The 18,252-nt window shown below is 43.6% G+C and overlaps 1 protein-coding gene across 3 annotated transcripts in view; it reads right to left on the bottom strand.

The window, feature by feature from the left end:
- The window catches only part of LOC115113769 (adenylate cyclase type 2-like), a 68,500-nt gene that overhangs the window by 26,029 nt on the left and 24,219 nt on the right, over positions 1–18,252 (bottom strand). For all 3 annotated transcript variants that reach the window (XM_029641749.2, XM_029641750.2, XM_029641751.2), the window contains 2 exons: positions 11,296–12,183; positions 38–235 (listed from right to left, as the gene is read on the bottom strand). In XM_029641749.2, coding sequence (XP_029497609.1) covers positions 38–235; positions 11,296–11,460 — 363 coding nt within the window. In that variant the 5' untranslated portion in view covers positions 11,461–12,183. The remainder of the gene's footprint in view (positions 1–37; positions 236–11,295; positions 12,184–18,252) is intronic.

The following is an 18,252-nucleotide window of genomic DNA, read 5'->3' as shown; positions in this document are numbered from 1 at the left end:
GGTTGTCGTGCAACCTTTATTTCGAGCGAGTGTATACCTGGTCCCAGGGCAGGATGAGGGGTCCGCTGAAGATGAAGGTGAATCCCATGGTGAGGTGAGTGGCCCAGACCACCAGACCCAGCAGTCTCCTCCAGCGCTGTGTCAGGGTCTCTGTACACACCAGCACAAACACAGCCAGGAACACACACAGGCTGCAGCTCACCACGCTGACAAATGCACAGTGCTCCTCCACACTCTGAAACGGAGAGGGAGAACATAACGCACACTGAATCACAATCATGGCATTTACATTATACTCTACATTGAGATATACACACAGTCATAAACAAGGACGCCATATCCATCTACACACAGCCATACAGACACACAATGCTCTACTCCTCTAACGAAAAGACAAGGATTAAAAAACAGGCTATAATATACATTCTGTCTGAGGACAGGTTTGAAGTGTTATATAGGTCAGGTACAATGATATGTCTAAACAACATTCACTCAACTTCCCTTCAACATCATTCAAGCCCCTTTATTATGCCTATGTACAGTCTAGTCATGAGAGCGGCCCATATCTAATTCAGCATCGTGGCTTATTCAGGTTTATTGCACATCTGTCTCTGCGTCATGTCCTGTTGCTAGAGGCCACAGCATCTTCCTGATTAAATTACACTGAGAGGGAAGAGGAAGGCTCAGATATAGATTTCTGGTGTGTGTGTGTGTGTGTGTGTGTATACACTTGCGTCAACTTGCATGCCAGTTAGCGAGAAAGCAAGAGAGCGAGAGAAAGAGAGAATGGGAAAGAGTTAGATGCCAAGGAGAGTGGGAATGACTGTGTAAAGGTCCCTGAGCAGAAGGCCATCTCGGCATTGTATATTGAGCATGCTGGTCTCCATGGTAGCGGAAGTGAAGGCCTTTACTAGCACATTTAACTACAGCCACACCCACTAAATCGACCTATAGGAGACTTGTTCATTTCCTTTTCTCATTTATTTTCAGATGGAAGGAAGTAGTGAAAGTCTATACAATTAGAGAACAGATTGCTTCTGATCCTCTCCTCTTGAAATTTCATCTGAAAAGCAATGACCCAGGTGGGATCTGCTCAGTATCAGCCTGCCATAAGTGCATGTTTACGTCTGTTGAGCATTGAAATTCACATCAGGTTTTGTTTGGTATCAGATGGTGAAGATTGCGTGCTCTGTGGTGTCGATCTTAAATCAGATCACTTCTTTAGGGAAGGAAACAAACCGTGCGAAACGTAATTCTACAATAATGACCAAAGTAAACCCACAAGAACATACACTCTCTCTAGTGTCTGTTGGTGGGTTAAGTTAACTTATGTAAAATGAGGACCACTGTAAAAGCATCCTCTCCGTGCTCTCTTTGACTCTCTTACACTCCCTGTACTCGTTAGAATCTAAAAGGACTTTATTCACCTAAAAACATCAGGGCTCTCAATAGGCCCTTTGTTCAATCTGAGCCCAACTATCCTGTTGAAGTACAACTTAGAAATATATGTTGAAATGGCCTCCTCTCGCTCACTGGTGGGCTCATGGTCTCTAACAGGTAGTCTATCTATCCACAGTGGAGAGGGAAGTTATACAAGTTGAACACAGTTGAAGTCAGAAGTTTACATACACCTTAGCCAAATACATTTAAACTCAGTTTTTCACAATTCCTGACATTTAATCCTAGTAAGAATTCCCTGTCTTAGGTCAGTTAGGATCACCACTTTATTTTAAGAATGTGAAATGTCAGAGTAATAGTAGAGAGAATGATTTATTTCATCTTTTATTTCTTTCATCACATTCTCAGTGTGTCAGAAGTTTACATACTCTCAATTAGTATTTGGTAGCATTGCCTTTAAATGATTTAACTTGGGTCAGACATTTCGGGATGCCTTCCACAAGCCTCCCACAATGAGTTGGGTGAATTTTGGCCCATTCCTCCTGACAGAGCTGGTGTAACTGAGTCAGGTTTGTAGGCCTCCTTGCTCGCACACGCTTTTTCAGTTCTGCCCACAAATTTTCTATAGGATTGAGGTCAGGGCTTTGTGATGGCCACTCCAATACCTTGACTTTGTTGTCCTTAAGCCATTTTGCCACAACTTTGGAAGTATGCTTGGGTTCATTTACCATTTATTTTGGTATTGCCCTCGGGTAGCCTGTTTCTGGTCTCAGGTTCAGGAATCGCTGAAAATGCATAGCATTGATCTAAAATTGACCCTAGAAATAGTACTGTTAGGAGATCTGGAGAGACCGGATCAGTCAATTACTAATAGTCTTAGTAAAAGTATTTATCTTCAACTCGCAATCTGTGGATTCTATTTGATTAGATAGATTGAAATTGTACGTTAAACATCACAGCATAGTTGAAAGACATGTGTTGCATAGAAACACGAAGTGGGTGGCCAGCAGAGATAGATGGGATGGGCTGAGGGTGGCCAGCAGAGATAGATGGGATGGGCTGTGGGTGGCCAGCAGAGATAGATGGGATGGGCTGTGGGTGGCCAGCAGAGATAGATGGGATGGGCTGTGGGTGGCCAGCAGAGATAGATGGGATGGGCTGTGGGTGGCCAGCAGAGATAGATGGGATGGGCTGTGGGTGGCCAGCAGAGATAGATGGGATGGACTGTGGGTGGCCAGCAGAGATAGATGGGATGGGCTGTGGGTGGCCAGCAGAGATAGATGGGATGGGCTGTGGGTGGCCAGCAGAGATAGATGGGATGGGCTGAGGGAAGCTGAGGGTTGGAATGTGGAATTGGAGACAAGTGGAAGTGGAGTTGCTGTGTGAGAGATAGAATGATGGTCAAAGATAAAGTTAAAAAATTGTCAAAATAAAACATCATAAAAAGTACATTTGAATGACACTAAGTGGCAGTGTTTTTACAACTAATGCCGGTTTGCCTGAGGCTGATGCCGTGCAGGTGTTTGTACACATGCATATACACACACTCCCATTCAAATAAACACATAGAAGAACACACACATACATGTAATAGTGCCAGACATGCACACAAACATACAGTTGGCATTGCTGTTATGATTTTAGTTGTCCTTGATGTCCTTAGTGTTAAATGTATTATTATTATTATTTTATTTTTTAAATTGTTGTTAGCTGTTTTCTTCTGTCTTTACCTTTTTTCTCATTAGTTCATTCTCTTGGTTATTGGTGCATTGGGGGGTTCTTGGGGGGTGGGGAATGGAATTAATTGTTTTGTTTTGTTTTTTTTCTTCCTGGGGGGGAGACTGTGGAAGGGGTCTTGAATGGTTGAGGGAGAGCTATTGGGGGAACTGTGGGGGGAGATTGGAGTGTTCGGGTTCACATTTTTTGGCTTGGTGGTAGATCGGTCAACATGCCCTTGAGCAGGGCATTGACCCTGGATGCTTCTGTGTGTCACTCTAAATGGGAATCTGTTGGATGACTGGTATGATGTAGTTATTGAGCGGCTTCACTGCAAGTATATTGTATAACAAAATAAAATAAATATGCTTGAGGTCATTGTCCATTTGGAAGACCCACTTGCGACCAAGCTTTAACATCCTGACTCATGTCTAGAGATGTTGCATCAATTTCTTCAAATAATTGTCCTTCCTTATGATGCCATCTATTATGTGAAGTGCACCAGTCCCTCCTGCGGCAAAGCACCCCCACAACATGATGCTGTCACCCCCATGCTTCACGGTTGGGATGGTGTTCTTTGGCTTGCAAGCTTCCCCCTTTTTCCTCCAAACATAACGATGGTCATTATGGCCAAACAGTTCTATTTTTGTTTATCAGACCAGAGGACATTTCTCCAAAAAGTGCGATATTTGTCCCCATGTGCAGTTGCAAACCGTAGTCTGGAGCAGTGGCTTCTTTCTTGCTGAGTGGCCTTTCAGGTTATGTCGAGGGCTTTGCTGATCTCTTTTGATTTTCCCATCATGACAAGCAAAGAGGCACTGAAGTTGAAGGTCAGCCTTGAATACATCCACAGGTACACCTCCAACTGACTCATATGATGTCAATTAGCCTATCAGAAGCTTCTAAAGCCATGACAACATTTTCTGGAATTTTCCAAGCTGTTTAAAGGCACAGTCATCTTAGTGTATGTAAACTTCTGACCCATTGGAATTGTGATACAGTGAATTATAAGTGAAATAATCTGTCTGTAAACAATTATTGGAAACATGACTTGTGTCATGCACAAGGTAGATTACATTACATTTACATTTAAGTCATTTAGCAGACGCTCTTATCCAGAGCGACTACTATAGTTTGTTAACAAGAAATTTGTGGAGTGGTTGAAAAACGAGTTTTAATGACTCCAACCTAAGTGTATGTAAACTTCCGACTTCAACTGTATATCACACTTATCCTCACAGGCCTGTGCACATTAGGCATTAGCCCACACATGCTAACTAACCTTCCACAAAAACATTAGTTGATGATGATTTAGCAAAAACATCCTCTGTGCACAACATAAAACACCAAATAATAAATGCAGGGCAGAATTCAGACAATATCCACTAATTATCAAAATCCAGAAAAGAGATGTTAAGTTTTACAACCACTTAAAAGGAAGCGATTCCCAAACCTTCCATAACAAAGCAATCACCTACAGAGAGATTAACCTAGAGAACAGTCTCCTCAGCAAGCTGGTCCTGGCGTTCTGTTCACAAACACAAACAGACCACACAGAGCCCTAGGACAGCAACATAATTAGACCCAACCAAATCATGAGAAAACAAAAACACAATTACTTGACACAATGGAAAGAACTACCCAAAAAATGAAGCATACTGGAATGCTATTTGGCCCTAAACAGAGAGTACAGTGGCAGAATACCTGAACACTAACTGTTCCACAAGCAAGGAAATCAGCGTAGCCTTGCTATTGAGAGAGGCCGCCATAGGCATAGCCTGTCTACTAGTTCTCAGGTATGTGCCCACAAAATGTGGAAACTGAGCTGCACTTCCTAACCTCCTGCCAAATGTATGACCATATTAGAGACACATATTTCCCTCAGATTACACAAACCCACAAACAATTTAAAAACAAATCCAATTTAGATAAAGTCCCATATCTATGAGGTGAAATACCAGTGTGCCAGCACAGCAGCAATATTTGTGATCTGTTTCTAAAAGAAAGGACAGTCAGGGAAGCAAACACCATTGTAAATACAAACTACACTGAACAAAACATGAATGCAACATGTAAAATGTTCGTCCCATGTTTCATGAGCTGAAATAAAAGATCCCAGAAATGTTCCATACGCACAAAATACATATTTCTCAAATTTTGTGCACAAATATGTTAACATCCCTGTTAGTGAGCATTTCTCCTTTGTAAAGACAATCCATCCACCTGACAGGTGTGGCATATCAAGAAGATGATTAAACAGAGTGATCATTGCACAGGTGCACCTTGTGCTGGAGACATTAAAAGGCCTCTCTAAAATGTGCAGTTTGGTCACAACACAACGCTGCAGATGTCTAAATTTTGAGGGAGCGTGCAAGTGGCATCCTGACTGCAGGAATGTCCACCAGAGCTGTTACAACTGAATTTATTGTTAATTTTTCTACCATAACCTCTGTCGTTTTAGAGAATTTGGCAGTACTTCCAACCGGCCTCACAACCGGAGACCACATGTAACCACGCCAGCCCAGGACCTCCCCATCCAGCTTCTTCACCTGCGGGATTGTCGGAGTCCAGCCACACGGACAGCTGATAAAACTCTGGGTTTACACAACTGAAGAATTTCTGCACAAACTGTCAGGAACAGTCTCAGGGAAGCTCATCGGCGTGCTCGTCATCCTCACCAGGGTCTTGACCTGACTGCAATTCTGCATCGCAACCGACTTCAGTGGGCAAATGCTCACCTTGGATGGCCACTGGCATGCTGGAGAAGTGTGCTCTTCATGGATGAATCCCAGTTTCAACTGTACCGGGCAGATGGCAGACATCGTTGTGTGGGGGAGCGGTTTGCTGATGTCAACATTGTAAACAGAGTACCCCATGGGGACGGTACGGTGGGGTTATGGTATAGGCAGGTATAAGCTACGGACAACAAACCCAATTTCAATTTATCGATGGCAATTTGAATGCACAGAGATACTATGACGAGATCCTGAGGCCCAATATCGTGCCATTCATCTGCCATCACCTTGTGTTTCAGCATGATAATGCACAGCCCCATGTTGCAAGGATCTGTACATAATTCCTGGAAGCTGAAAATGTCCCAGCTCTTCCATGGCCTGCATATTCACCAGACATGTCATCCATTGAGCATGTTTGGATTTCTCTGGATCGATGTGTACGACAGCATGTTCCAGTTCCCGCCAAAATCCATCATCTTTACACAGCCATTGAAGGAGTGGGACAACATTCCACAGGCCACAATCAACAGCCTGATCAACTCTACGCGAAGGAGATGTGTCGCGCTGCATGAGGCTAAGGGTGACTGGTTTTCTGATCCACGTCCCTACTCTTTTTTTAAGGTATCAGTGACCAACAGATGCATATCTCTATTCCCAGTCATGTGAAATCCATAGATTAGGGCCTCATGAATTTATTTCAATTGACCGATTTCCTTATATGAACTGTAACTCAGAAAAATCTTTCAGTTTATATTGATCTGTCTATTTATTTTCCCTTTCGTACTTCAACTATTTGCATAGTTACAACACTGTACATAGCCAGCAATATAACATTTGAAATGTTAATTTCAGATTATTTATTTCACTTTTGTTTAATATCTATTCCACTTACTTTAGCAATGTAAACATGTTTCCACTGCCAATAAAGCCCCTTGAGAGAAATCTGAGACTAGGAAGTGATGGAAGTCTCTCTCCATCCATATATCAGCGTGTCTGGGTTCTGAAAGCAGCACAATGACAGGAAAGTGAGGTCTCGTTTTCCTTTAGGAGGGAGCAGTAATGAGACCTGATGATGGACCTAGTTTGGCATCAACACCTGAATGAGAAAAGTGCTACAGTGCCTCAGGCCCTGCCAATGTCAACAGCATGAGTGTGTCCCAAATGGCACCCTTTTACTTATACAGTGCACTACTTTTGTCAAAAGAAGTGCACTATATAGGGAATAGGGTGCCATTGTAATGCGCACTGTTCACTGGCCCTAACTGACTGAAGCCCTGTAAAACAACACATTTCACTGCACCTATTCCGTGTATGTGACAATAAGGCACTCACCCGTCAGTTTATTAGGTACACCACCCTGTTCACGAAAACGGATTGCTCCTACAGACAGTGGCTTGCTTGGATCGCTCCTACGTGGCCGTGGCATTACTATGTAAAGCAGGCATCGAGGCATTCAGTTGCTGTTCGATTGAACAGCTAGTGACCTATGCGACTAAGCGTGTTATGATCGGTGCCAGGCGCCCTCCTGGTCTTTTCACGCACGACAGTGTCTAGGATTTACAGAGAATGGTGCCACAAACAAAAAAACTCCAGTCAGTCAGCAGTCCTGTGGGCAAAAACAGCTCGTTGATGAGAGGTCGAAGGAGGATGGCAAGAATCATGCAAGCTAACAGGCGGAACACAAACAGGCAAATAATGGCATCCAACTGGCCTCACAACCGCAGATCACGTGTAACCACGCCAACCCAGGACCGCCACATCCGGCTTCTTCACCTACGGGATCATCATTCTTTTTTTTTTTTTAAGAAAATGCACTGAAACCAAAATACCTTTAGTTTTGGTGATGTCATTTTTTGCAGGTAGGGGGATGTTCACACCTACAGTAGCCAGGCTATAAAGAGTCTATTGTCTTGCTAATCGGGCTACAAGTGTTTGAAAACCTGTTTTCAAAATGTCACCAGCTGTCCATCACTACTGTAAATAAAAACACAGCATCTTGTTTACATTCTTTATTGTAACCACAATGTCACAAATAATTTGTATCTATCTTTCCAATTACTTTTAGAGTTTGGGATTTACAAATGTGTGCTGTGTCATTTTTCGTTAAATCCACTTTGGATTAAAGTATAACTTTTGACAAACGCCTGAGAGGTCTAATAGTTTGACCGTGCAGACTGGCACTAAGAACAGTGGGAACGGTTCCCTAGTTAGCACCATTATTAGTGCAATGCCCCTTAAAGTGTTGCTCTGTGCTACCCAGAGTGGCGGGGTGGGTGGTGCCCCCCCCTTCCCCCTTCCTCCTCCTCCCTTCCCCATGGGCTAGGTCAGTCTTCTGTGCGCCATCCCGTGCCCCCTGCCCTCGTGCCTTGAAACTCACGCACCCACCACTGTTTCAGTGGATACAGCTGGAGAACTGCAAGGCAATCCCATTGTGCGCCCCTCTGGAACCATGACCAATATATATTGTCCTGATAATAACAGGATTCATAATAAATCTGTGAGAATATCCAAAGGGATATTATATACAGTGCCTTGCGAAAGTATTCGGCCCCCTTGAACTTTGCGACCTTTTGCCACATTTCAGGCTTCAAACATAAAGATATAAAACTGTATTTTTTTGTGAAGAATCAACAACAAGTGGGACACAATCATGAAGTGGAACGATATTTATTGGATATTTCAAACTTTTTTAACAAATCAAAAACTGAAAAAATGGGCGTGCAAAATTATTCAGCCCCTTTACTTTCAGTGCAGCAAACTCTCTCCAGAAGTTCAGTGAGGATCTCTGAATGATCCAATGTTGACCTAAATGACTAATGATGATAAATACAATCCACCTGTGTGTAATCAAGTCTCCGTATAAATGCACCTGCACTGTGATAGTCTCAGAGGTCCGTTAAAAGCGCAGAGAGCATCATGAAGAACAAGGAACACACCAGGCAGGTCCGAGATACTGTTGTGAAGAAGTTTAAAGCCGGATTTGGATACAACAAGATTTCCCAAGCTTTAAACATCCCAAGGAGCACTGTGCAAGCGATAATATTGAAATGGAAGGAGTATCAGACCACTGCAAATCTACCAAGACCTGGCAGTCCCTCTAAACTTTCAGCTCATACAAGGAGAAGACTGATCAGAGATGCAGCCAAGAGGCCCATGATCACTCTGGATGAACTGCAGAGATCTACAGCTGAGGTGGGAGACTCTGTCCATAGGACAACAATCAGTCGTATATTGCACAAATCTGGCCTTTATGGAAGAGTGGCAAGAAGAAAGCCATTTCTTAAAGATATCCATAAAAAGTGTTGTTTAAAGTTTGCCACAAGCCACCTGGGAGACACACCAAACATGTGGAAGAAGGTGCTCTGGTCAGATGAAACCAAAATTGAACTTTTTGGCAACAATGCAAAACGTTATGTTTGGCGTAAAAGCAACACAGCTCATCACCCTGAACACACCATCCCCACTGTCAAACATGGTGGTGGCAGCATCATGGTTTGGGCATGCTTTTCTTCAGCAGGGACAGGGAAGATGGTTCAAATTGATGGGAAGATGGATGTAGCCAAATACAGGACCATTCTGGAAGAAAACCTGATGGAGTCTGCAAAAGACCTGAGACTAGGACGGAGATTTGTCTTCCAACAAGACAATGATCCAAAACACAAAGCAAAATCTACAATGGAATGGTTCAAAAATAAACATATCCAGGTGTTAGAATGGCCAAGTCAAAGTCCAGACCTGAATCCAATTGAGAATCTGTGGAAAGAACTGAAAACTGCTGTTCACAAATGCTCTCCATCCAACCTCACTGAGCTCGAGCTGTTTTGCAAGGAGGAATGGGAAAAAATTTCAGTCTCTCGATGTGCAAAACTGATAGAGACATACCCCAAGCGACTTACAGCTGTAATCGCAGCAAAAGGTGGCGCTACAAAGTATTAACTTAAGGGGGCTGAATAATTTTGCACGCCCAATTTTTCAGTTTTTGATTTGTTAAAAAAGTTTGAAATATCCAATAAATGTCGTTCCACTTCATGATTGTGTCCCACTTGTTGTTGATTCTTCACAAAAAAATACAGTTTTATATCTTTATGTTTGAAGCCTGAAATGTGGCAAAAGGTCGCAAAGTTCAAGGGGGCCGAATACTTTCGCAAGGCACTGTAATTGTGAATTAATAATAAATTGGTTTGTTTAAAAAAGAAAATACTTTGGAGATGGTTTTGTTTTCAAATAATGTAACATTTTTGAGAAAAAGGCCAGTTTGTTATTTAGAATATTTTATTTCTGTTTTCCGAGGGAGAGAAACCAAAAACCTACAGTCATCTCATGGGTCTCCCAGGCGATGGTGGCATGGGTATTGATCCAGCATCTGAAGCAACACAGCTTGCTCTGCCACACAGTGTCTTAGACCATTTTACCACTCAGACGCTGTACCTCATGCCTGGTCAGGAGTGGGCTACAGTACTACAGTAAGACCAAAATAATTCTAACAAAACAAAATAATAAAAACCTTAGTGTAACAACAGTTTTAGTAAGTAATACTGAAGTTGTGCACAATTATCAGTTTCTATTTAGGTTTATGTCACCCATTCATTGTCAGTTAGAGACACAGTAGAACCCAAAACATAATCAGTGCTCTAACTCCCCCTTGCGCTGGTCTGGAGCAATGAAGTAGTGATGCAAGGTACCGTACTAAACCTCAAATGACCTCCAAGTCCCGCAGCATAATCGTAAAACTTTTAGTGGAGCAACCACTGTATGTAGATATTCCATTAAAATCAGCCGTTTCCAGCTACAATAGTTATTTACAACATTAACATTGTCTACACTGTATTTCTGATCAATTTGATGTTATTTTAAAAATGGACAAAAGATTTGCTTTTCTATCAAAAACAAGGAAGTGACCCCAAACTTTTGAACGGTAGTGTAAGTGCTGCTTTACGTTTTGTGTCAGAGTGATTACCTACTGCTCTACACAGTGGTGTACATGTAACCTAAAATGTCTACTAAAACTCTAGACTAGTGACATTTACCTGATACACAAATACAGTGATTACCTGCTTCTTAAACTCTGAAGTCTACACCAAAAACATTGCTACAGACTGTCGTTTGGAGGAGAAAAACCCCAAAGACCTCTAATTCAGTATCTAGGCACAGTTATTGTACTACAGAAAAATATCATACTACAATGGTGTCTTTAATGTGCTAATCTCCATATCTCCATCCATTATCGGTCAACTCATCCAGACAGAACAGCACACCCCCTCATGGGATATTACTAAGTCATTCAAAAAAGCTGTAAGTAGCTGGGCTCTGATGTGTAGCATACTGTCACTTCATACATGGGTAGGTGCACACACACTTCTAGGTCTCGGTAGATGACGTCACTTACAAAACAGCCGCTAGCTAGCGATTCCACATCAGCTAAACACACACTCACTCACACACTCACCAGGTGCAGGGCGAAGAAGAGGATGATGAGGACTCCGCAGGACAGCATGGAGAGGCCCAGTAGCAGCACCAGAGGCTGGTACTGGCTGATACAGGAGAACTTCCTGTACAGGGCCTCATGTTTCAGCTCCTGGTCATTTAACAGGTACTTTCCTTTAGCTGGCATGGTGGTGGTGACCTGTTCACTACTAAAACCCTGATAAAAGGTTACGGCCCGAAACACGCTGGTTTTAACAAAGAAGCATTTCTATCAACTTCCATAGTCCTCTAAGAGTTGCTGAATTTCCTCTCCACCACTCCTCACACAGGTATGGTAGGCAGCGAATAACGCTGAAAACACCACCCCACAGTGTAGGGCAGGGTAGGAGCCGTCTTCTGCTGCGACTGAGACAGACGTGTGTGTGTGTGTGTGTGTCTACTGATCCACACTTCCAGGTCGGCAGGTTTGCTGAGGTCTTCTAGCTCATACTGCTCAAGTGCAGTTGTCGATTTTCTCCCTCAAGGGCATTTTTAATATGTACCTCTTCTTTCACTCACAGGTTTAGAACTTTCTCTCGCTCGCTTTTCTTTCACTCTCTCTTTCCCTCTCTTTTATCTCCCTTTCTGCATTGGCAGGCAGACCCAGTTCATCCTTGCCAGCTACTGTGTTCCATTCTTCAGTGGGGTTGAGTAATGATCCCAGCGCTGAGAGAAGAGACCGGGGGAGGAGGAGAGTCTAAGGAAAGAGGAGAGGAGGAGGGGAAAGAGGGTGGAGCCTGGGAGGGCGGAGAAAGAAAGAGGGGTCGTCAAGGATTCCTCCAGGATTCAGGATTCTGTCCCATCAGTGCTGAGCGGGTAGAGAGAGGGGCCCAATGTAGCTCCACCCACTGGAGCTGTCACAGTCAGAGGCCTGGGGAGGAGAAAACAGAGACAAACTGGGTGAGCTTACTGGAACCACTGATAAAGACAGAAGTAGAGTGAAATAGCAATCCACAGCACTTGAGGGGCATGGCTCCTCAAAGCGTTTTCTCTTGTTGACATGTCAGAAAATGTTGATGCACTCACTAAGCTTGTTAAGTTTTAATAGATTACATTTTTATCTGGCATAAAAAAATTTTTTAAGTTTAGCGATGTGATTTGAAACTACATAACTGTCTGCCAAACTGTATACAGTGAGAGTACAGTGAGTCCCTTCATATGTTGTTTTAGCCACGGGTGTAAATATGTATACACAAGTGAGTGAATCTTCAATCCTCATTCAACCCAAGCCCTGCAGTTGTTCCCACGATCAAGAAAGCCTGGTTTGTCTGTATTCAGTCCCAGCCCCAGTCCTCAGTCTCTGTCCCGGTTTGGCCACAGCTCCATGGAGAACTGGCATGATGACACCTAGCCCGTCTAATGAATAAGCTCCCCATGGAGAACTGGCATGATGACACCTAGCCCGTCTAATGAATAAGCTCTCCATGGAGAACTGGCATGATGACACCTAGCCCGTCTAATGAATAAGCTCTCCATGGAGAACTGGCATGATGACACCTAGCCCGTCTAATGAATAAGCTCTCCATGGAGAACTGGCATGATGACACCTAGCCCGTCTAATGAATAAGCTCTCCATGGAGAACTGGCATGATGACACCTAGCCCGTCTAATGAATAAGCTCTCCATGGAGAACTGGCATGATGACACCTAGCCCGTCTAATGAATAAGCTCTCCATGGGGAACTGGCATGATGACACCTAGCCCGTCTAATGAATAAGCTCTCCATGGAGAACTGGCATGATGACACCTAGCCCGTCTAATGAATAAGCTCTCCATGGAGAACTGGCATGATGACACCTAGCCCGTCTAATGAATAAGCTCTCCATGGAGAACTGGCATGATGACACCTAGCCCGTCTAATGAATAAGCTCTCCATGGAGAACTGGCATGATGACACCTAGCCCGTCTAATGAATAAGCTCTCCATGGAGAACTGGCATGATGACACCTAGCCCGTCTAATGAATAAGCTCTCCATGGAGAACTGGCATGATGACACCTAGCCCGTCTAATGAATAAGCTCTCCATGGAGAACTGGCATGATGACACCTAGCCCGTCTAATGAATAAGCTCTCCATGGGGAACTGGCATGATGACACCTAGCCCGTCTAATGAATAAGCTCTCCATGGGGAACTGGCATGATGACACCTAGCCCGTCTAATGAATAAGCTCTCCATGGAGAACTGGCATGATGACACCTAGCCCGTCTAATGAATAAGCTCTCCATGGAGAACTGGCATGATGACACCTAGCCCGTCTAATGAATAAGCTCTCCATGGAGAACTGGCATGATGACACCTAGCCCGTCTAATGAATAAGCTCTCCATGGAGAACTGGCATGATGACACCTAGCCCGTCTAATGAATAAGCTCTCCATGGAGAACTGGCATGATGACACCTAGCCCGTCTAATGAATAAGCTCTCCATGGAGAACTGGCATGATGACACCTAGCCCGTCTAATGAATAAGCTCTCCATGGAGAACTGGCATGATGACACCTAGCCCGTCTAATGAATAAGCTCTCCATGGAGAACTGGCATGATGACACCTAGCCCGTCTAATGAATAAGCTCTCCATGGAGAGCTTTATTCGAGAATACGCCATCGAGGGAACTCTTGCATCATGGCCTCGACTTCATTTACTTCTATCTTATTAAATTTACTCTGACAAAACACATTCAGCATTGTGGAGTTTAAACGCTAGCCAAGAGTCTCAGTCTATGTCTGCCAAGAATTTTACCTTAGCAACCAATCATTCACAAGAGTTTAAGGAGATTGTCATTCATAGTTTTAACATGTAACACATTTCAAAGATGGACAAAAATAACTTGTCCTCTCTGAAAGAAGCATATTTTAAATCTCCGGCACTGGGGTATGGCCAAACTGTTCTTCTTTACGTGAAACTGCAGTCTTGCTAATGATTAAGGACATGAATTCAGCCCCTTAGAAGTTACATTAAATATCAATAAATCAAGGTGTATTAAGCTGTAGGAAAATAAAACAGGTCTATGTTTTGTTAGGATCCCATTGGCTGGGCAGAGTATGTACTTTGCTCCAGTCTTAATGAGCACAGAGCAGAGGCCACTAAAGCCAGTCAGTATATGAGGAGTCTGATTCCCCTTAGTTCGTCTGCCCTCGCTGGCTGGCTCCCTGGCACACAGTTAGTTTGCTCAGTGAATCAGAGGCTACGTTGTATTTACAAAACTAAGGCTGAATAAAAAATACATTTGGGAGGCTCTCGTCTCAAGCACGCAGTAAGAAGTACTAGGCATCCTTTCTGGTTGGTTTAAAGAGGGCCCAGCGGCTGGTCTTTGTCTCACCTGGTAATAAAAATCACAGAACACAACAGCACAGCTACAATATGGGCATGACCGTAAACCATTGGGCTCAGAAACTGATTATGATATCACCTCTCATTTCGGAGAAGGGATTATATTCTTGGCTTCATAAACAGGCTGGTGTGTTTGGGAGGCACCAGATGTTGCTGGGTTGAAACAATATGAAATTAACCTTGCATAAAGTTAGTTAATATAAACCTCATCTCAGCAGTTGCTAATAGTCCTGACTCCTGGACCTGTCCTAACAGTATGAAGCATTGTTGCCTGTTTGTCTTTTAGCATGGCAACTGCAACAGTTGCCATGTGCCATAAAATAGCAAAGGCTGATGAGGTTATGTACCTAAAGGCCAGAGAGGGAGAAACACCTGTTGGGCTGTGTGAATGGATATCCCAGCCAGCCAACCACTCAGGATGCTCCAGTCATAGTGACAACCTGCTCTGTCACAACAGGCCGTGTGTTGATGGAGGTCCGGTCAGCAATTTACAGCCTTGCTGTTTAACTGTTAATTTTATTACTTTAAGACTATTACTGCCAAACAACTAACAACACTTTACCCAGCCCCCATCCTGTACTACCCAGGCTATGCTGCAGTCTGACTAACAGACAGAGTTAGGGAGTAAAAGCAGAGGATGAGGTAAAGCACATACTGGTACGGGATCCGTCTTCTCTATTAGAAAACAGCTGGGGCCTTGAGGAGGTCAGGGCCCCTCAGATCTATGATATACACACTGTTCATATGAAGGAAATTACTCCTTCAAAAATAACACCCACACAAAACACTACAAGCCTTACATCAGACGTGTTGTGAAATATGAGATCATATCTCTGATTTAGCTCCTTCAGACATTTCAACCCACAGGCTAGATGACTGCTCATGCATGCAACCAGAGTAAACAGTAGGGAGGAGGTTGAATGAATGTGAGGATAACCAGGCCCCAATGGCAGACAGTAAAGGACCAAAGGTCCCATTTTGTCATGACTACTCATCTCCTGGATAATGCAGCACGGTAGGTTGGTGTTATCACCCTTAAACAGGGAGACTTAGAGAGTAAGTTATGAGTCCGCAGTGAGAGATACAGAGGCAGAGATAGACAGATGGAGATAGACAATGAGCCACAACTGTGAGGGAAGTCTAAATAGACCATTAAGGGTGGTACTGTTAGAGAATGGTTCTGGGACAAAGGGACGGTGAAATGGCACTGAGACAGTATATCTCAGAGAGCAGTCAGTGGAGACTTATTATCTAGAAGGCTCCAGGGAACTTCTGCTTATCAATGGAACTCAGGATGATGGTTCTCCTTTCAATCTGTGCATCTTCCTGTTCACTTAAACCAAGCAGCTCATGACAAGAGGGTGCTCTTTCGCAATGTATTTTTCGTGCTTTTCAGTGGCTTTGTAGCCTACTTTGTATGTTAGTTAAACCGGGATCACTTTCATTGCCTGACATACTGTCTGTGTGCATTCCAATGTTAGGAGGTCAGGACAGTGAGGAAATAATGAAGACATTTGGAGAGCAGCCTCGTACTGGGGCAGATGGCCCAGTTCCCCACGATGTTAACGATCAGTGAATAGGTTGGACAGTCGGACAGTAGGACACTAGTACTGATCATTCCAGGATGTTTTGTTCAGAGGCAGCCATTTAACACCGCCATAGAGCGCTTGTTTGTGAGACAACGGCTTGATATTACAGCTCCCAGCCCGACAACCTCTTTATGTTCCAATTCTAAAGTTGCCATGGCAAAGGACCGATGCAGCGGATCTCTGTCTGTCTCCGCCGCTGAGTGGAGTCGTGCGGAGCAGTGCTGGAATAGCGGCCTGGCTTGAATAGGCTGGAGTCTCTCAAGAACAGGATGAATAGCAGTAACTGCACTGCATTGTCTGGGAGGCCTTTCTCTCTGAAAGAGCTGAGGCAAATCGAGGCATTCTCACAGAGGCCTCTCAAACTGGCGTCATTTGACTCCTGGAGCAGCCGCAGCACAAAACTACAGACGTCATCGCCAACCCAGAGCCCTGCCACAAGATTGAGAACGCACATGGCTGCTGTCGCAAACAGGCAACATGCATTAACACGAGATAGGGGTTGTGAAGTTCAAGGGACTGGATGTCGTCTTCTCTTTGGCCTCGCAACATGTGAGGGCTAGGAAATTAAAAAAGTTGCCACTACAATTGAAGGGGAGCAAACTATATTTGACCTGGTGGGATTGTTGTGCAGGAGACCACCATTCATACTACATTTTTATGAGTCAGAGTATGCCACAGCTGGGCAATTCCATGATTTTTCACATTTAAATGTACACTACCATTCAAAAGTTTGGGGTCACTTAGAAATGTCCTTGTTTTTGAAAGAAAAGCACTTTTTTTGTCCATTAAAATAACATCAAATTGATCAGAAATAGTGTAGACATTGTTAGTGTTGTAAATTACCATTGTAGCTGGAAATGGCAGATTTTTTATGAAATATCTACATAGATATACAGAGGCCCATTATCAGCAACCATCACTCCTGTATTCCAATGACACATTGTGTTGGTTAACCCAAGTTTATCATTTTAAAAGGCTAATTGATCCTTAGAAAACCCTTATGCAATTATGTTAGCACACCTGAAAACTGTTGTTCTGATTAAAGAAGCAATAAAAAAAACTGTCCTTCTTTAGACTAGTTGTGTATCTGGAGCATCAGCATTTGTAGGTTCGATTACAGGGTCAAAATGGCCAGAAACAAAGCACTTTCTTCTGAAACTCGTCAGTCTACTCTTGTTCTGAGAAATGAAGGCTATTCCATGCGAGAAATTGCCAAGAAACTGAAGATCTCGTACAACGCTGTGTACTACTCCCTTCACAGAACAGAGCAAACTGTCTCTAACCAGAATAGAAAGAGGAGTGGGAGGCCCCAGTGGACAACTGAGCAAGAGGACAAGTACATTAGAGTGTCTAGTTTGAGTAAGAGACGCCTCACAAGTCCTCAACTGGTAGCTTCATTACATAGTACCCGCAAAACACCAGTCTCAACGTCAACAGTGAAGAGGCGACTCCGGGATGCTGGTCTTCTAGGCAGAGTTGCAAAGAAAAAGCCATATCTCAGACTGGCCAATAAAAAGAAAAGATTAAGATGGGCAAAGGAACACAGACACTGAACAGAGGAACTCTGCCTAGAAGGCATTGAGACTGGTGTTTTGCGGGCCAATGGGTGCAGATGACTCAACACTATACATGTTAGCTACTACAGTGACTGAAATGACTGCAACACTTAAAGAACTGTAGTTAGTTTCGGAATGGGTAGCAAGGAATAAGTTAGTCCTAAATATTTCCCAAACTAAAAGCATTGTATTTGGGACAAATCATTCACTAAACCCTAAACTGCAACTACATCTCATAATGAATAATGTGGAAATTGAGCAAGTTGAGGTGACTAAACTGCTTGGAATAACCGTGGATCAAAACAACAGTAGCTAAGATGGGGAGAAGTCTGTCCATAATAAAGCGCTGCTCTGCCTTCTTAACAACACTATCAACATGGCAGGTCCTACAGGCCCTGGTTTTGTCGCAACTGGACTACTGTTCAGTAGTGTGGTCAGGTGCCACAAAGAGGAACTTGGGAAAATT

Source organism: Oncorhynchus nerka, linkage group LG28, assembly GCF_034236695.1.
Source record: "Oncorhynchus nerka isolate Pitt River linkage group LG28, Oner_Uvic_2.0, whole genome shotgun sequence".
NCBI classification, from domain to species: Eukaryota; Metazoa; Chordata; class Actinopteri; order Salmoniformes; family Salmonidae; genus Oncorhynchus; species Oncorhynchus nerka.
Note: the sequence above shows the minus strand (reverse complement) of the source record. Positions and strands in the feature narration are given on the sequence as shown.